The sequence below is a fragment of the Ptychodera flava genome, chromosome 17 (genome assembly GCF_041260155.1).
Source record: "Ptychodera flava strain L36383 chromosome 17, AS_Pfla_20210202, whole genome shotgun sequence".
Taxonomy (NCBI): Eukaryota; Metazoa; Hemichordata; class Enteropneusta; family Ptychoderidae; genus Ptychodera; species Ptychodera flava.
The window spans coordinates 30,949,399-30,965,476 of NC_091944.1; the positions used below are offsets into that span (position 1 = coordinate 30,949,399).

The 16,078-nt window shown below is 37.1% G+C and overlaps 2 protein-coding genes across 3 annotated transcripts in view; one reads left to right on the top strand and one right to left on the bottom strand.

Annotated features, from left to right (window-relative positions):
• LOC139116039 (prolyl endopeptidase-like) overlaps window positions 1-16,078 on the bottom strand; it is a 30,088-nt gene that overhangs the window by 2,851 nt on the left and 11,159 nt on the right. For both annotated transcript variants that reach the window (XM_070678535.1, XM_070678536.1), the window contains exons 5-15: window positions 15,714-15,815; window positions 15,080-15,222; window positions 14,375-14,490; window positions 13,526-13,671; window positions 13,179-13,283; window positions 12,738-12,842; window positions 7,476-7,670; window positions 5,561-5,709; window positions 4,919-5,035; window positions 4,354-4,449; window positions 2,833-2,934 (exon numbers count right to left, since the gene is read on the bottom strand). In XM_070678535.1, coding sequence (XP_070534636.1) covers window positions 2,833-2,934; window positions 4,354-4,449; window positions 4,919-5,035; window positions 5,561-5,709; window positions 7,476-7,670; window positions 12,738-12,842; window positions 13,179-13,283; window positions 13,526-13,671; window positions 14,375-14,490; window positions 15,080-15,222; window positions 15,714-15,815 — 1,376 coding nt within the window. The remainder of the gene's footprint in view (window positions 1-2,832; window positions 2,935-4,353; window positions 4,450-4,918; window positions 5,036-5,560; window positions 5,710-7,475; window positions 7,671-12,737; window positions 12,843-13,178; window positions 13,284-13,525; window positions 13,672-14,374; window positions 14,491-15,079; window positions 15,223-15,713; window positions 15,816-16,078) is intronic.
• LOC139116044 (complement C1q subcomponent subunit B-like) lies at window positions 9,182-12,740 on the top strand. Its single transcript, XM_070678542.1, has 3 exons — window positions 9,182-9,287; window positions 9,728-9,945; window positions 10,546-12,740. Exons 2-3 carry the CDS (start codon window positions 9,738-9,740, stop codon window positions 11,265-11,267), a joined length of 930 nt encoding a protein of 309 aa, XP_070534643.1. The 5' UTR covers window positions 9,182-9,287; window positions 9,728-9,737; the 3' UTR covers window positions 11,268-12,740.

The following is a 16,078-nucleotide window of genomic DNA, read 5'->3' on the forward strand; positions in this document are numbered from 1 at the left end:
TTATTCTGGCCTATGTGAGAGTCATATCTAATTCTGGGCAACCTAATAGAGCAAGAGGTCAGATTTTTGGTATATAGGGATAACTACGAAAAACAATTTTTTTAACAAAATGTCACATGACTTCGATGACCTTTGACCTCAAATATACATATACGTCCATAACTTAGGAACCACAAGTGCTACATCCTTCATATTTGGTAGGATGGGAGACCTTATGGTGACATATCCGGTACCTCATTAAATATGCACATATCTAATTCTGGGCAAGCCAATAGAGCTTTAGGTCTGATTTTTGGTATATAGGCATAACTTAGCAATACAATTTTTTTGACAAATTGTCATGTGACCTCAATGACCTTTGACCTTAAATATACGTATATGTTCATAACTAAGTAACCACAAGTGCTACATCCTTCATATTTTGTATGATGGGAGACCTTATGGTGCCATATCCAGTACCTCATTAAATATGCACTTATCTAATTCTGGGCAAGCCAATAGAGCTAGAGGTCTGATTTTTGGTATATAGGCATAACTTAGCAATACAATTTTTTTGACAAAATGTCATGTGACCTCGATGACCTTTGACCTTGAATATACGTATATGTCCATAACTCAGTAACCACAAGTGCTACAGCCTTCATATTTGGTATGATGGGAGACCTTATGACACCACATCCTGTACCTCATTATTTATGCGCATATCTAAATCTCAGCCAGCCAATAGAGCTAGAGGTCTGATTTTTGGTATATATGGATAACTTAGCAATACAATTTTTTTGACAAAATGTCACGTGACCTCGATGACCTTTGACCTTGAATATACGTATATGTCAATAACTCAGTAACCACAAGTGCTACACCCTTCATATTTGGTATGATGGGAGACCTTATGACACCACATCCTGTACCTCATTAATTATGCGCATATCTAATTCTGAGCCAGCCAATAGAGCTTGAGGTCTGATTTTTGGTATATAGATATAACTTAGCAATACAATTTTTTTGACAAAATATCACGTGACCTCGATGACCTTTGACCTTGAATATACGTATATGTCCATAACTCAGTAACCACAAGTGCTACAGCCTTCATATTTGGTATGATGGGAGGCCTTATGACACCACATCCTGTACCTCATTAATTATGCGCATATCTAATTCTGAGCCAGCCAATATAGCTAGAGGTCTGATTTTTGGTATATAGATATAACTTAGCAATACAATTTTTTTGACAAAATATCACGTGACCTCGATGACCTTTGACCTTGAATATACGTATATGTCCATAACTCAGTAACCACAAGTGCTACAGCCTTCATATTTGGTATGATGGGAGGCCTTATGACACCACATCCTGTACCTCATTAATTATGCACATATCTAATTCTGAGCCAGCCAATATAGCTAGAGGTCTGATTTTTGGTATATAGGGATAACTTAGCAATACAATTTTTTTGACAAAATGTCACGTGACCTCGATGACGTTTGACCTTGAATATACGTATATGTCCAAAACTCAGTAACCACAAGTGCTATAGCCTTCATATTTGGTATGATGGGAGACCTTCTGACAGCACATCCTGTACCTCATTAATTATGCGCATATCTAATTCTGAGCCAGCCAATAGAGCTAGAGGTCTGATTTTTGGTATAATAGGATAACTTAGCAATACAATTTTTTTGACAAAATGTCACGTGACCTCGATGACCTTTGACCTTGAATATACGTATATGTCAATAACTCAGTAACCACAAGTGCTACACCCTTCATATTTGGTATGATGGGAGACCTTATGACACCACATCCTGTACCTCATTAATTATGCGCATATCTAATTCTGATCTAGCCAATAGAGCAATAGGTCTGATTTTTGGTATATAGGGATAACTTAGCATTACAATTTTTTTGACAAAATGTCACGTGACCTCGATGACCTTTGCCCTTAAATATGAGTATATGTCCATAACTCATTAACCACAAGTGCTACATCCTTCATATTTGGCCGCCATATTGGATTTTACGTAAAACATGCAATTCCCACTGACACGTACAGTAACTATGAGATGATGTTCAAAATCATACTTTTCCAAGATCGAATTTTGCACATAATATCATTAGTGCAAGATCTTTCAACCATGTTATCCGCTTGGGCCCCGCCAACGCTGCTTGCAGCTTTAATATTATATTTGATTTTATCTTATATTATCAAGTCAACATATCAAAAGTGTTGTTCTAGTAAGTTTGACACGAGCAGTGCCATTTAAGTACTTGATCATGCTTTGCGTATATTTAGATTTCACAAACTGCAACTTCTTCTTTCTCAAACTCCATGGAATGTTTGATTTGTAAACACGTCTAATATGCAGTTATTTTATCATTTATGGAGCATTACTGCCGTTTGACCAAATTACCAGATGAAAATGTAGATTTCATGACAAGCCTCTGATACAATGACATGCCATCAATTGTTGAAATTGACCTGTGAAATGCAGGAATGTTTGTGTTGAAATAATTACACTCTCGTAACAATGCTTCTCTGTTTACAAATTCAGACACAAAATTCATGTGGATTACTCATTTCTTGTGCTTTACATCACAGCGCTCTTGCAGAGTTCACATAGGAGGGCAATTTATACCAACAAAAATATCTGCACATCAACCAAAGTTAGCCAGCTCATAGAAAATACCTATATCAGCTTTGGCTTCACATGTACATGTACACATAGAGAAAAAGTATTTTAAGGCATCAAATTTCTTTTAAACTAAAATCAACAGACATAATTTCATACCCAAGCTATCAGGTTAGTTAAAATATTGGTAACACTCACTTAATCAGCCATTCAAAGTCTTCTTTCTTGTCTGAACAACCATAGTCTGTTGTCCATGCATGGCCGATTGTAAACTTGTGGAATTTAAGCATGTCCATCACTCTAAACAACAAACAATTGTAAATTGAAATTTATCATTTGCATAAACAGGTCATGAAAAGGCTTCTCTCGGTTGGCAACAAGAACCTGTTTACTACATTTATACAGGAAATAGACAATGAAGTATTGTGGAACTGGAGGCATGTCAAGGATGTTGAAACCTCTGATCTCAACAGAGGCGTTCTGTCTATGTGGATGACAGCACACACAAATAGTGTCAGTTGACTCTTCATAAGTAATGAATTGAAAAATTCTCCCAAAAAAAAAATGGTCTGCTAAGTAGTCAATTGATTTTGGCACATGGTTTACGCATCAAAAGCTAAATTTCCTAAATAAGTAATTCATGCAAACTGTATCCATGAGTATTGCTTGAGTATACAAATCTATTTATAATAAGTCATTATCAACGAAAAATATTCATTGGCTGAAAGTAATGCATTATTTAGTTTCAAATGTCTGTGGTAGTTCACTGATTGACTGGATTCTCAGAATATTATCAAATTACGTCAATTTCGTGGATGAAAATATGGCTGTATGAATAAACTTCATTGGTTTGACTGCAAGAACATCATTCTCAGAAGCTGACAAATTATGGAAGACCTTATAGATTTGTGACATACCAGTAAAGAAATATCTTGAAACACGGCTAAAACACCTTACAGCTTCAAAGGTACTATTCAAAGTTAAAATATGCTAATGTACGGTAAAAGAAACGTGTATTCCATATATACATATAGCACATAAGAAGCTCTGAGCAGGATTGGTGGCAAACTTTATTTTGCATGGCCCCCAGGTGAAGATAAATGATCAGCTACCAGTACAAAAGTACAGGTAACTGACATCCTTTTACCCCTTCAACACCATGGTTTGGCCCAAAGCAATTGCTATCAATGGTGATTGTGAACCTGATTACAGGCAATAGGCCAAACCCGGAATTCGAATCGACCACGGTACAAACAAAGCCATGTGCGCAAACGCGCATAGACGTACATGTATTTCCATACGCGTTAGTACACATGTGGGCTTGTTTGTACCGGCATCACGTGATTATGTGGGCGTACTGAGTCTGTAGAACGCATCGCGTCCTTTTTATTCCGGAGTAGAACCATTAGGGGTGAACTCACATGAACACACAACTGGTTTACATGAGCTCCTTGTTGCCAATAAGGGGCCATGGTTCAAAGAACAGACACATGAAAGAAACAAATTTTTATGTAGGATAGTTGTATGTGGATATCAGTGGATATCTTTTCTCTCGAAAAAACTGGTGAAGGCTGAAATGGACGTTGTAATACAAACCTGTGCCTATGGATTTTCCACTCCCATTAAAATCCCACTCCTATACAGAAATCCATCACCTATATATTTATATCCTAATTAAAACAAGAACATTTCACAAAATTTGTACCGGTAATCACTTACCCTACTTGATTGATGACACAGCCAAAGAGATCAGGTCTTTGGTTGGCACAAGCTGCAACCAATAATCCACCGTTAGAACCACCATTGATTGTAATCCTGTAAAATGAAATGGAGCAATTAAAGTAAATTTCACAAAGCTCAAATATCACCGTAGGAGAAAATGGACTAAATTCACGTCTGTTATGGATCTTTCCTCTGATCTCTGCAAACAAAACATTTGATAAAATTCCAGAAGTATTTCAAACTTTCAATCAGGCAGGTAACTGAAAAAATTTGAGGGCTCTTTTGTTCAGCTCTTAAACAACCTCCTTTTTCTCAATTTCATATGATCCACCCTGACTTTCAGGGTCAAATATTGGCAGTTGGCATCAAACAAGATGCCATTTTATATTTTTTCATTTATTTATTCATTTATTTGTTGTTCAAGTGCCAAAACTTTCTGATTAGTAAAAGTTGAAAATTCACCAAAAGTACAGATTATTAAAGCCAGTTTAATATATATGCTATCAGTAAGAAATGCTATCATAAGAAAACACCTTTGAGAGGCATAAGCGAAGTAACTTACCTTTCGGCTTTTGTGTATTTGTTATCAATCAACCATTCTGCGGCACTTTGGAAATCATCAAAACAATTCTGTTTATTGCCGGATGTTGCACCTCTGTGCCAGGTTTCACCGTACTCACTGCAGGAGTAACAGAAGGGATGGAATTGTTACTTAAAGAGTACTTTTCTAAAAAGTTTATACCATAACCTACACCTTTAATCGACAAATAACAGCTTGTTTAATTTTCATGTCAACAAACTCTTTTGAGTTTGTAAAAGTTTGTGACCTTTGACTTTTAATATGCAATCACTAACTTTAAAACTGTTTCCCACAATGACTGAAGCCTTATTCATTTTTTCTGATGAATATTTACCAATAGATTGTCCAAAGATATACAGTGAACAAGTCATGGTGAACAAATGAAAGATGCACACATACACATGGTATGTCTTCAATTGTCACATACTAACGACAAAGTGATCTAACATGATTAATCAGTGTCTATTAACAAAAACAAAATCACTTTTCCTGAAACACAGAGCAGACATTACACAAACCACCATGCATGTGAAATCAGAATGTACATTTTTATCTGTACAAGATACCTAACATAGGTTGCAAAAAAACAGTCAATATGATGAACTGGTTGTCATGGATACATACCCTCCACCTCTGATGTTGGGGATTGCTAGGATACCACCCAGGTACTGCATGAATACGATGCGAGAGACACTGAATCCCGGAGTGATGGAGATGTTGAAACCACCGTAACCATACAAGAGAACTGGATGTGAACTGTTCAACTCAATGCCCTGAAGGAGAAATTGTACAATAACAGCTGACAGAAGCAGTTTGTAATGCAAGATCCCATTGGCCAAATCTTAAAAAGCTTACTGTTGGAGACTTACAAAGTTCATGATTGTCTGTACTACAGCATTGCTCACAGTCCAAACATGTAGATAGTACAGTGCTGTATAAATTCAGTAATGTTACAAGTATATCACCTTGTTTGAACCCTTTCACCACAATGGTTTCATAAATATTTTGTGCACTCAAATTTGTACATTCAAATTTTCACAGTACTTCTGTTGGTCTGCTACATATTTGGACTCAAAAAGCCTTTGAAGTAAGTGTATCAACTCTATTGTTTTGTTTTTTTGCCCATAGTAAACACCTATTGCCTGGTCATGAGGGCTATAGCACCCATCTCTCACCCCGAGGGGCCGTGTGTTACCAGAAACACATCGCTATTCCCCGAGGCCATAGGCCGAGGGGTATAGCGATGTGTTTCTGGTAACACACGGCCACGAGGGGTAATGAACAGGCGCTATAGCCCGAATAAAGATTAGTTTATAGATGTTTTGTAACACACTACACGTTCATGATGTATTATGTTACATAGTTTTTAATGTGGTTTGATATTTTGCACCACAACAATCCATTGTGACAAGTTTACTGGGCGATGTTTCCACAGCGGTTTCAGTTGTATGTGGTACCACTTTCTTTAAAAAATATCCTAAGCATACCTAGCAACAATCCTTGGTTGCGCTTGAATTTGATAATGAGCTGTTTAAATCCTACGCTGTTGGAATGTTGGAAAATGTTGGAAAATCTGTTTTAGAGAGAGGCTCGTCGCTCTTCCCTGACGCACATAACGTTCTACACACCTGCCATTGTTGCAAAGTTGCAGACGAAGCTACGGTCACGTGACTGGGCACGTTTCCAAATTTGGTCTGAACTATTTCCCTAGGGAAATAGCTTTTCAAAAAATACCCTCTGACGTCACTTCTCACGATTCAATGGGGACTAGACGTATCTATTTTCTCGTCACGTGATGTATTCTGGCGAATCGCGACACGGAATGAGCATGTGGTGTGTCATAAAGATAAATATAGGTTATAGTGTTCATATTATTACCCTAAAATATTTGAAAATTTTAGGATATTTGTTGGTTTTATCAGAAACTAGAACAGTGACCCCCTGATTTTGTATTCTTTACTATGAAAGACAATGATTAAGTTTCATAGAAAAAAAGTTGGAATGAAAATTCTTATTTTGAATCGAAATTAGCGTTGGTGTCTCCTCTTGTCACTTCTTGGCAACTCATTTTCTAGTATTGTCATTTTCATGAAACTTTGCACATGACTCAATGGAGAGAAATTCTATTCAATGACATGACAACATTTTATAGTCATCAAACATGATTTTAGGGAAATTCATTACTATTTCATATAGAGCAAACCCTTGGGAATGAAATGCTCTCATCATGTTTTTGGCATTGGTGTGTACAAGTGCCCTGCATGCAAAATTCACTCCCTTTCTCATTAACCAGCACGGAAACCCTTTTTTTCTACTTTGAATTTTGATGAACACTCTCAAGCATGTATCTGAACATCCAAAATTCACAGAAATAATGAACTTAAACTACTAGTAATCTTTTTACAATTTTTTTACAATTGGAACACACCACATTCCTTATGAATATAAAATGTAACAAACATATTTGTCAGATCACCATAATCTGTGAAGCATACAAACAACATCAACAAATGGTAAGATATGTTACAAGAATTCCCACCTTTCTATGAACAATGAACATTGGTATCTTGGTTCCATCTTTACTTTTGAAGAACACCTGAATTGTCTGGAACTGGTTGGGATCAAATCCTTTGACATCAATCTGTCTGAACACTGCGGGCGCTAACTCCTCTGCTGTGAGATCACAGCGGTATATGACGCCAGGTGTCAGGAAAGATGTGAACTGGTAGAAAATCTGAAAATTGAAAAAAGTCATGTCTGTGTAAGTCCACTGTGTTAGTCCACAGGGTTATCAGTGGCAGCTGATATACAGATATTCATATATGAGTGTAATGACGTCTCTCAGAGCCCACTGGCAACTGAAAATATTTCATTTTAAAAATTATGTAAACTTTGACGAAATTTGTAAGGAAATATCTAAATGAAAGCATTGGACATGTAAAAACAACTATAAATGGACACACAGCTGTGCTATTTGTGAAACAACATATATGCACATCATGGAGAAAGGTGTCAACTTTGAAAGGAAAATCAGTTGAACTTGAGTGAGACATCACTCGGAACATAACAGATTGGCCACTGAGCAACCATTGCAAATTGTTTCATAACACAAACAGATAAAGGTGTGAGCACATCTGGGAGAAGAGCAGGGAAAGCCGTAATAATAATCAAACAACTGCTTGCTTACAGTTTCATACATTTATATTGTCTGTGCCATTGTCTTAGCAGCGGTAAAAGTTTGATTTCTTGTGTCCTGTATCATACTGGGCAACCATCAGATTATAGGCAATGAAAAGGCACAGTACAGGCTATAGGCACTGTATCGGTATAGGCACTGTATAGGCACATTAAAATCTGCTACTACTATGCAATACTTGAAAGTACCAAACTTTAAGACGTAATAAGTGACAGTGTTTTTAATAGGGCCAGTACCCCGATATATTTTTAATACAGGAGATCCTATGTTACATCAATGTAATCCTATTGGAGACAACATCAATGGTACCTGGGTTCCCACAACATTACCTGTCTTCCAAAACCTCAGCAAAAGTACTGAGAAGTATATAACCTAATATTAGTGATTTGCTAAGGAATTGTATGCATCTGACCATCACTTATGCACTGAAATTGCCCATAGTCAAACAGATGACAACTGTCAAATTGGTTCACGCCATTTTGGACATCAATTTATCCGAACACTGAGGGCGCTGTAAAACTCCTCTGCTGTGAGGTAACACTTTTTAAGCAGCATCATTTTGCTGGGGTGCAACTCAACTGAAGGAGGAGAAATAATATAACACAATAAAACATATGGCCAATCTATTTCAGTGCAATGTGATGAGATTTTGTAAACCAGGAGTCAAATTTTCTACGTCCAGTGAGGGAAAACAATGTCACCAATACCAGACTTAAGATGGAAACCCAACACTGCGAGAAACTACTGAATTTGAAGCTTTCATCAATGCAAGGACTTGTACCAAGCAGAAAACAACATGAAAACAGCAAGAACAGATATTAAGATGTACCCATGGGGAGTAAGATAATTTATAACAGGAAAAACAGCTCACACTGGAAACCTAACACTGCGAGAAACTTTTGAATTTCAGCATTGTACACTCATTTATGTTGATGTCAATGCAGGAAAAGTTATTGTAAACTTAAAGACTTGAAAAGAAGTAAACATTGGCATTAATCTCAGAACAGGGGCAAAATGAGAACCAGACACTGCAATTTGCATACATCAATGTATAAAAGTACTGTAGGGCAGGATCTTGTCATTGGTAAAGTCTTCTGATACCAGAGTGTGTAGTCTGTCTTCTGATGCTGGAATTTTCTACCAAGTTCGTTCACAGTAAGTTGTTGCTTTTGTCTCTTCTAAAATTAAGTTTAATTCACATGTTATTAAAACTCTGCTGGAACTGAGATTTTGACACAATTTTTAGTCTGCACATTTTGAGCATCTGTAGAACTGTAAGCTACTGGTGTTGCTTATTTATTTGAAGAGCCAGCTGACAAAAATTCGGTGAAAATCTGCAACATAATAGTTGAAAGAATTCCTTTTGAACAACTGCATGTAACCGCAGACATAGTAACCAACATTTCGTTAGCATTTCAAAATATATTTCTGAATGGGATTCATCCTTACTTTAATGTAGACAAAGCTCACATTATAAGGATTCAAAACTTTCAAATATTGTCACCAAATTTATGCTATAACTTTACTGAAGCTCTGAATATCCTCTTACATTTTGTTTTCCTATGCCAACATTTCATGTGCTCTTTGACATTCAGGATACCGATAATGACCTTGAGGAGGAATCTGAAGTTCATCCTGCTACGATGTTGCATCATCGTTACTTTGTATCAACTTTCAACATGTTCAATGTTTGTGGCAGAGAGTGTAGACACTCAGACTGGAACACTGCAGCCTGAAAGCCAAGACACAGAGACAATCCAATCTCCAAGACGACAATGCAGCAACTCTCTCCATGGAGTCCCAGGCATTCCAGGTAATCATACTATTGTTATAGGAAATTGATCCAGCTATCCGGATATTCACCAGGAAAGTCAGGAATATTTCATGTCAAGCACTCATACCCCATCCCTGTCTGTAAACTACATGTATGTGAAGAAAGTCTGCTTTTATGGTCATACCGGTACACCAAATGTCAGCATCTGTCTCTATGAAAACTAAGCTGGGCTGTAAAAGAGTTCAAAGAGCAAAACGCTGAGCACATATACATGTACTGTTCACCACAGCTTGGAAAACACTGGGACATCCAGTTTATATAGCAATACTTAATTTGCTTTTTCTTTTGTGGTTAAAATAATTCCATTTTTATGGTTATTAACATATTAATAGACTGCTCCAAAGACAGATGGGTGCCCCGGCGCTAAAATCCCATTCGGGAAAACCCTGATATGTTATATGATTGCACATGAGACACACCAAGTATGTGAAAACAGCCTTTAAAATACACATTATCACAGTATACTGACTTTGCAGGATGGCAGGTGAAATGGCAAGTGGCCAAAGTGTTGGTTACTCTGTTGTTCAGATTTGTCATTGTGCTACAATAGCATCTCATTGCTTCATGTTGAATTTCCAGGAATTCCTGGCAATGCTGGACCAGTGGGTCCTCCCGGTTTGAAGGGTCAAGACGGTCTGAACGGTCTGAAAGGGGACAAAGGTGACCAAGGACAGAAGGGTGATGGTCAGATTGGTCAGAAGGGTGTCCAGGGGAAACCAGGTCCAAAGGGGGAGACAGGTCATCATGGAGACAAGGGAATGACCGGTGAGAGTGGCCCAAGGGGACCTAAAGGGAAGCGAGGACTTCCAGGCCTGGACGGTTTGAAAGGAGAGAGATGTGAACCTGGGGAAATACAACAGGCAGAGTGTAATACCCCAAGGTCCAAAGTAGCATTTTCAGTTGCAGAATTATCATTCATATCCCGTATAACACAAAGCAGCAGGGCTGTCAGATACAACAAAGTTCACACCAACATAGGCGATGGTTACAGTAAATCCACAGGTAAATTCACATGCTCTATTCCAGGTGTTTATTTCTTCACGATTTCTGGCGTAGGGGAGAACCCACATAGTGAATTTTATATTTGCTTGATGAAAAATGATGAGCAACTGCCATGTGCTCATGCTGGTAACTTCCAAACAGAACAAGGTGGTTCAGCTTCTAACAGCGTCATTGTAACCTTGCAGCGAGGAGATACAGTGTGGGTAAAACTTCATGAGGGCTTTGCTTTGTACGGCAGCAGCACTCAGTTATCAACTTTTACAGGATATCTGTTGTATGAAAACTCCCCAGAAGACTAAACTGGGAATTCCATGTCAAAGTTTCTGTGTAATATTAAGAGAATGTACTTTTCAAAGTCAAACAGAATACAGAACATTTTCAGATGTCGATATCCAGTGGTACCTTCAAAGAAAAAATTTAAAAACTCTCTTCACTTGAATCTGCTGTGGAACAAATTCATGAATATCAGAATAAATTCAACAGTTATACTGATTTGTGAACTGAAAATCTTACATCATTATTCTACATATTATTCACAAATATATGTTCCTAAAAGTGTCACAAACAGACATTTAGCGAAGAATTAAGATTACATATTAAACACAGAAATGCTTTTCTTCATTTCTTATCCTGTATCCTTGAAAGTTTGAGTGTTAAAGTGTTTTAATAGCTGATTTCAAAGTTTTTGCAGCATACTTTGAGTGAAAACACATTGTTTTACATGAAAGTTTTGAACATAGTAAAACGTCAGAGAAGTCTACCTATTCTTAGAGCTAGTCATCTAGAGTTTCTTAAAGGCCTGATGAGAACGTTGAGAATTTGGAGTAGTCATCAATAGTTGGTGATAGGCTGTGGTGAATATGAGTGTGTTCAGCGCTGAGAAACTTTGAGTGATGGGATGAGTGGGTGACAGCCATATTGGATTGTACTATGCAACAAACTGACATGTTACATTTGTCACGTCAATGGGAAAAAAGTTATATATGCAAATTTCTGTTTTTGAAAGGTGTGCTAGAAAAAACTCAAATTTGGTGATAGTAGCAGTCACAATGTAAATATACAACATCCATCTATCAACATTCAAGAACACATTTTAGGCTTTGTTTTAGTGTTACCCTGTATGTCACTCGTAACTCTAAATAATTTGTAAATGAACAGTGATATCGATGAAACAGGGAGTTATAAACATTTTTGTTGACATGAGAATATTAAACTCAAAGACACTTAAAGGACTTTTTAAGGACTTTTTCAGCAATTTTCAAGGTGCTTTTGAGGTCTAAAATACAATTTTCCAGATATCATTTTTACAATATGTCATATTCATATACAATTTCAGATACCATTTTTATGGTATCACAACAGATTGTCTTGTAATTTTTGAAAATTATAGGAGGTTTATCAATTTCCTGGACTCAATTTTATGTTCGAGGACTTTTCCAAGATTTTCCAGGTGGCTTTGCCAGGACTTTCAAGGAGTATACGGACCCTGGATACATCACTATTTGTCCATTTGAAAGCCTTGAGTGAAATGTTCAATCACATCGAAGGAATGGTTCCAATGAGCCATCCAAAAATCAAACTACATATTGCATGGGGTTTGGTGCACAGCCTTGTACAAGTACACATAAACTTTTATGCTCATTGTCAACTAAGAAAAGGTACATATATATATGTAGGTCTAGGTGGATCTTGTTTAGCACCGGAAGGATTCACTAAAATGTTAAAATGTTATCCTGATTAGTTCAATGATAAATTTTGATTTTACATACCTCTGTATCCTTCTTTTTCCCTGAGTAGCCAGTTACTGTACCGACATCCAGAGGAAAAGACGTCAATCTGCTACCTGACTTGAGATCATGTAAATATAGTCGACTCTGTAGGAATGAAGTAAACATTTGTTACATCAGACACTTATATGATCAGGAAAAGGTAGTAAAGTTTGATGCACTCTTCATAACGTTTTCACAAGCTCTCATACAGGCGTAGAATAGAAATAGGGTTGGGGAATGGAAACCATTCCATGGACCACTGAAAACCTGTGGTGGATTGGAAAAATTCCATAGTTGACAACTTGATCCCAAGGCATACTTAGTATCAGGCGGCCACATGAGGGTATTTTTTCAAGGTGGTGATGTCCATTTTCTGCAAAAGATATCAAATCTTATAAAATGGGTAGCTATTTTGGAGAACTGGACAGATTCTCTTCTTACCTTGACATCATTGAGGTAGCATAATACTAATTTATCTTTATTGACGCAAGCTGCCCACTCTAAGACATCCTGTTCTGATTCTGGAATCAAATCACTCCAGTTTTCCTGCAAAAAGTTTCATAACAGATGGAAATTCAGGAAAAGACAATGATGGCATGAAAGCTGGGAAAAGTTTCCTTGTCTGTGATCACAAGGAATCAGATCTGCCTGGTTTTCCAAAAAAGGATAACCATTAAACAAATGATTATATTCAATCACTTTGATGACACTTGTTGAGGAAAAATATATACACATTAAAAAACAAAGGAAATGTAGCAAAGTAAATGACGACAATGAGGGCAGCATACCATTTCTGGCTTGCTGATGTCGATATTGATGAGCTTATATTTCGGGGACTTCAAATTTGTCTTGAAAGTGAACAAGGTTCCTTCATTGGTGATGTACTCATACTCCGCATCAAAGTTGTCAACAAGTTTCACCCACGACAGTAAACCTGTTTCAAATGAAAACAGAAAAAGAAAGTAATGGGCATGTCAGAAGTGTATCACTTGATGAATAGATCATTTCACAGTTACACACACTTAGAGATTTAGACAATCCCAAAGACACTGTGATACACACTTAGGCACAAGTATGAGCTCATGGAATATAGAAAAGATGCAATGTGAATCATTCAGTCTTGTTAATTCTGTAAAACTTGTCAGACTTGCTTGATTGTGTTTTAATCTTGGTCCTTGTTAATGTTTTCATTTGGTTTGTGTTGTCATGAAGTCATATTGACTCTAACTTTGCAGTAATGGGCTAGAAAACAAGTCAGATACATTAATTTTGTAGATGTTCTTTACAAATGACCCAATCAGTGGCCTTTACAACCTTGGTAGTGGCCATGAAGCACATACTTGGGGATACCCGAGAAAGATGCCTTGTAGGACAATTTTGATTGAAATGAGGAAGAAGATGAGTTGGGACAGTAAGGTATTACATCAACCCATTTCCTACCATGATAACAACAATTACAAACATAACCATAGATGACAAGTTGTAGCATGGCCTTTCGATTTATTTTCTTGACTGTAGCAATTTTCTTGACTGTAGCAGAGGACTAAGTAAGGAATACTGTTCATGATTATATTCCATTTATCACTCCAATACATCCACTGAGAAAGGTCAAGATTGATTGACAGTTCATCACTTACCATCAATTCCATTTGTAAGTGTCTCCATGTCACAGTAATACAGTCTGTTGACTGGATCACATCCTTCACTGACTGACAACACAATGTATCTGCCATCATCACTCAGTTCTGCTCCACTGCAATGAGAACACAAATACTGACTGATTACACAAAATCATAATAAAACTTGGCCGCTTTCAGTCGATTCCCAATTCATCTCATGCTAAAATCACTATTATGAACTCACACTGCTGTGGAAACATGAGTAAGCTGGTTCCTATATTATTTCACTCAAGCTACAGAAAGAGATCTCACTAGACTTTGACGATCACTGTTGTAAGTCTCATGGAATGTGTTGAGCTTGCATTGAAATGTTCTGGTTCAATCCTTTCACAACCATGGTTTAGCCCAAAGCTATTGTTATCAATGGTAGTTGATGCCCTGTTTACAGGGGTACAGGAGGAACAGGGTAACCCTTTCATCACCAGACATTTGTGAGCCCTAATTTTCAACAGGTTGGTTGAACGTATGTAAAACACAGTTGGGGAACAAAGCTTAGCATAAATTACTGACTTCATTCAGGCTTTAGCTCTATAAATAATCTGCAATTTTACATACAACAATGTTCTGTAGAGCACTGCACTTGCACAAGATCTCGTAATGTCTCCTGATCTGTTCTCTATAACATATGTGATAATAGTCCATATGTTCATGATTTTTGCTCACCTCATCCATTTGGGGTTTTCCGGGAATTCTGCACACAGAATGTCTTCTGACTGTTTTGTACCAAGCCGATGGTAGTATAGTTTCTGGTGTAAATTGGCGGTAGTTTCTGTGCCATCTGACTTGCCATCCTGTTCTGGGTATGTCTATCAGAAGCAAATCAAAGACTATTTTAGGACTCGACTGAAGGGTTCTGTGATAAACAAGTAAATTGTTGTAATTTTTGCATACTATGCTCTTCACATACAGTGAGAATCCTACACTGCACAAGCCCAATGCTACAACACAAACAATTACTTCCCAACCCATTTTAACCAGACAAATTTATGAGATATTTCTTTTTTTTGACAAATTGTGCGGGACAAATATAAATCTAGGTCTAAATTTACAAATGTATGATTAGCAAACAATAGTTAAAGATAGGCTTAAGTTTAACAGACACCATAGGCAGATATTCATGCTATTTACTTACCACAGTTATGGTTGCCTATCGTTTAACATATGGTTAAGTGTTTTAATCAACCACATTGCTTACTTACCGGTACCCTCAATGCAAAGTTCAAAAGCACATAGACCTTGTGTTACACACACATTATGAAGATTCTAAAATAATTTTGTATAAAAATATTACACTTACATTGTAGAACAATCCTTTACCATCATGGGTCCATGACATACAACTGAATTTGACCCTTTCAAGGACATCTGGCAGTTGTTCAGCGCCCTCTACCTTCATAAACTATCAAAATACACATGATAGAGATTACATTAAGATCTGCTGTTCAGAGTCGGAAAGGAAAGACTTGGGTATTGAAGGTCTCCGTAATCACCAGCACACCATGTAAAATATGAAAAAGCTAGCTTTGTGACAAGTACAGACAAGTTTGAAATAATTTGAACTTTTGTCATTAAAGAATGTTCAATAAATTTAGCTTTGTATTATTCCATCACTTGCGTCTAAGAAAAGCGCTTCATTTCCTATTCTTATACCCTATCTGTAAG

Coding starts and splice junctions, on each gene's coding strand:
- LOC139116044 (XM_070678542.1), top strand. CDS start 9,738: ATGACCTTGAGGAGGAATCTGAAGTTCATCCTGCTACGATGTTGCATC. Junction 9,946..10,545: donor TGGAGTCCCAGGCATTCCAG/GTAATCATACTA, acceptor TTGAATTTCCAG/GAATTCCTGGCAATGCTGGA.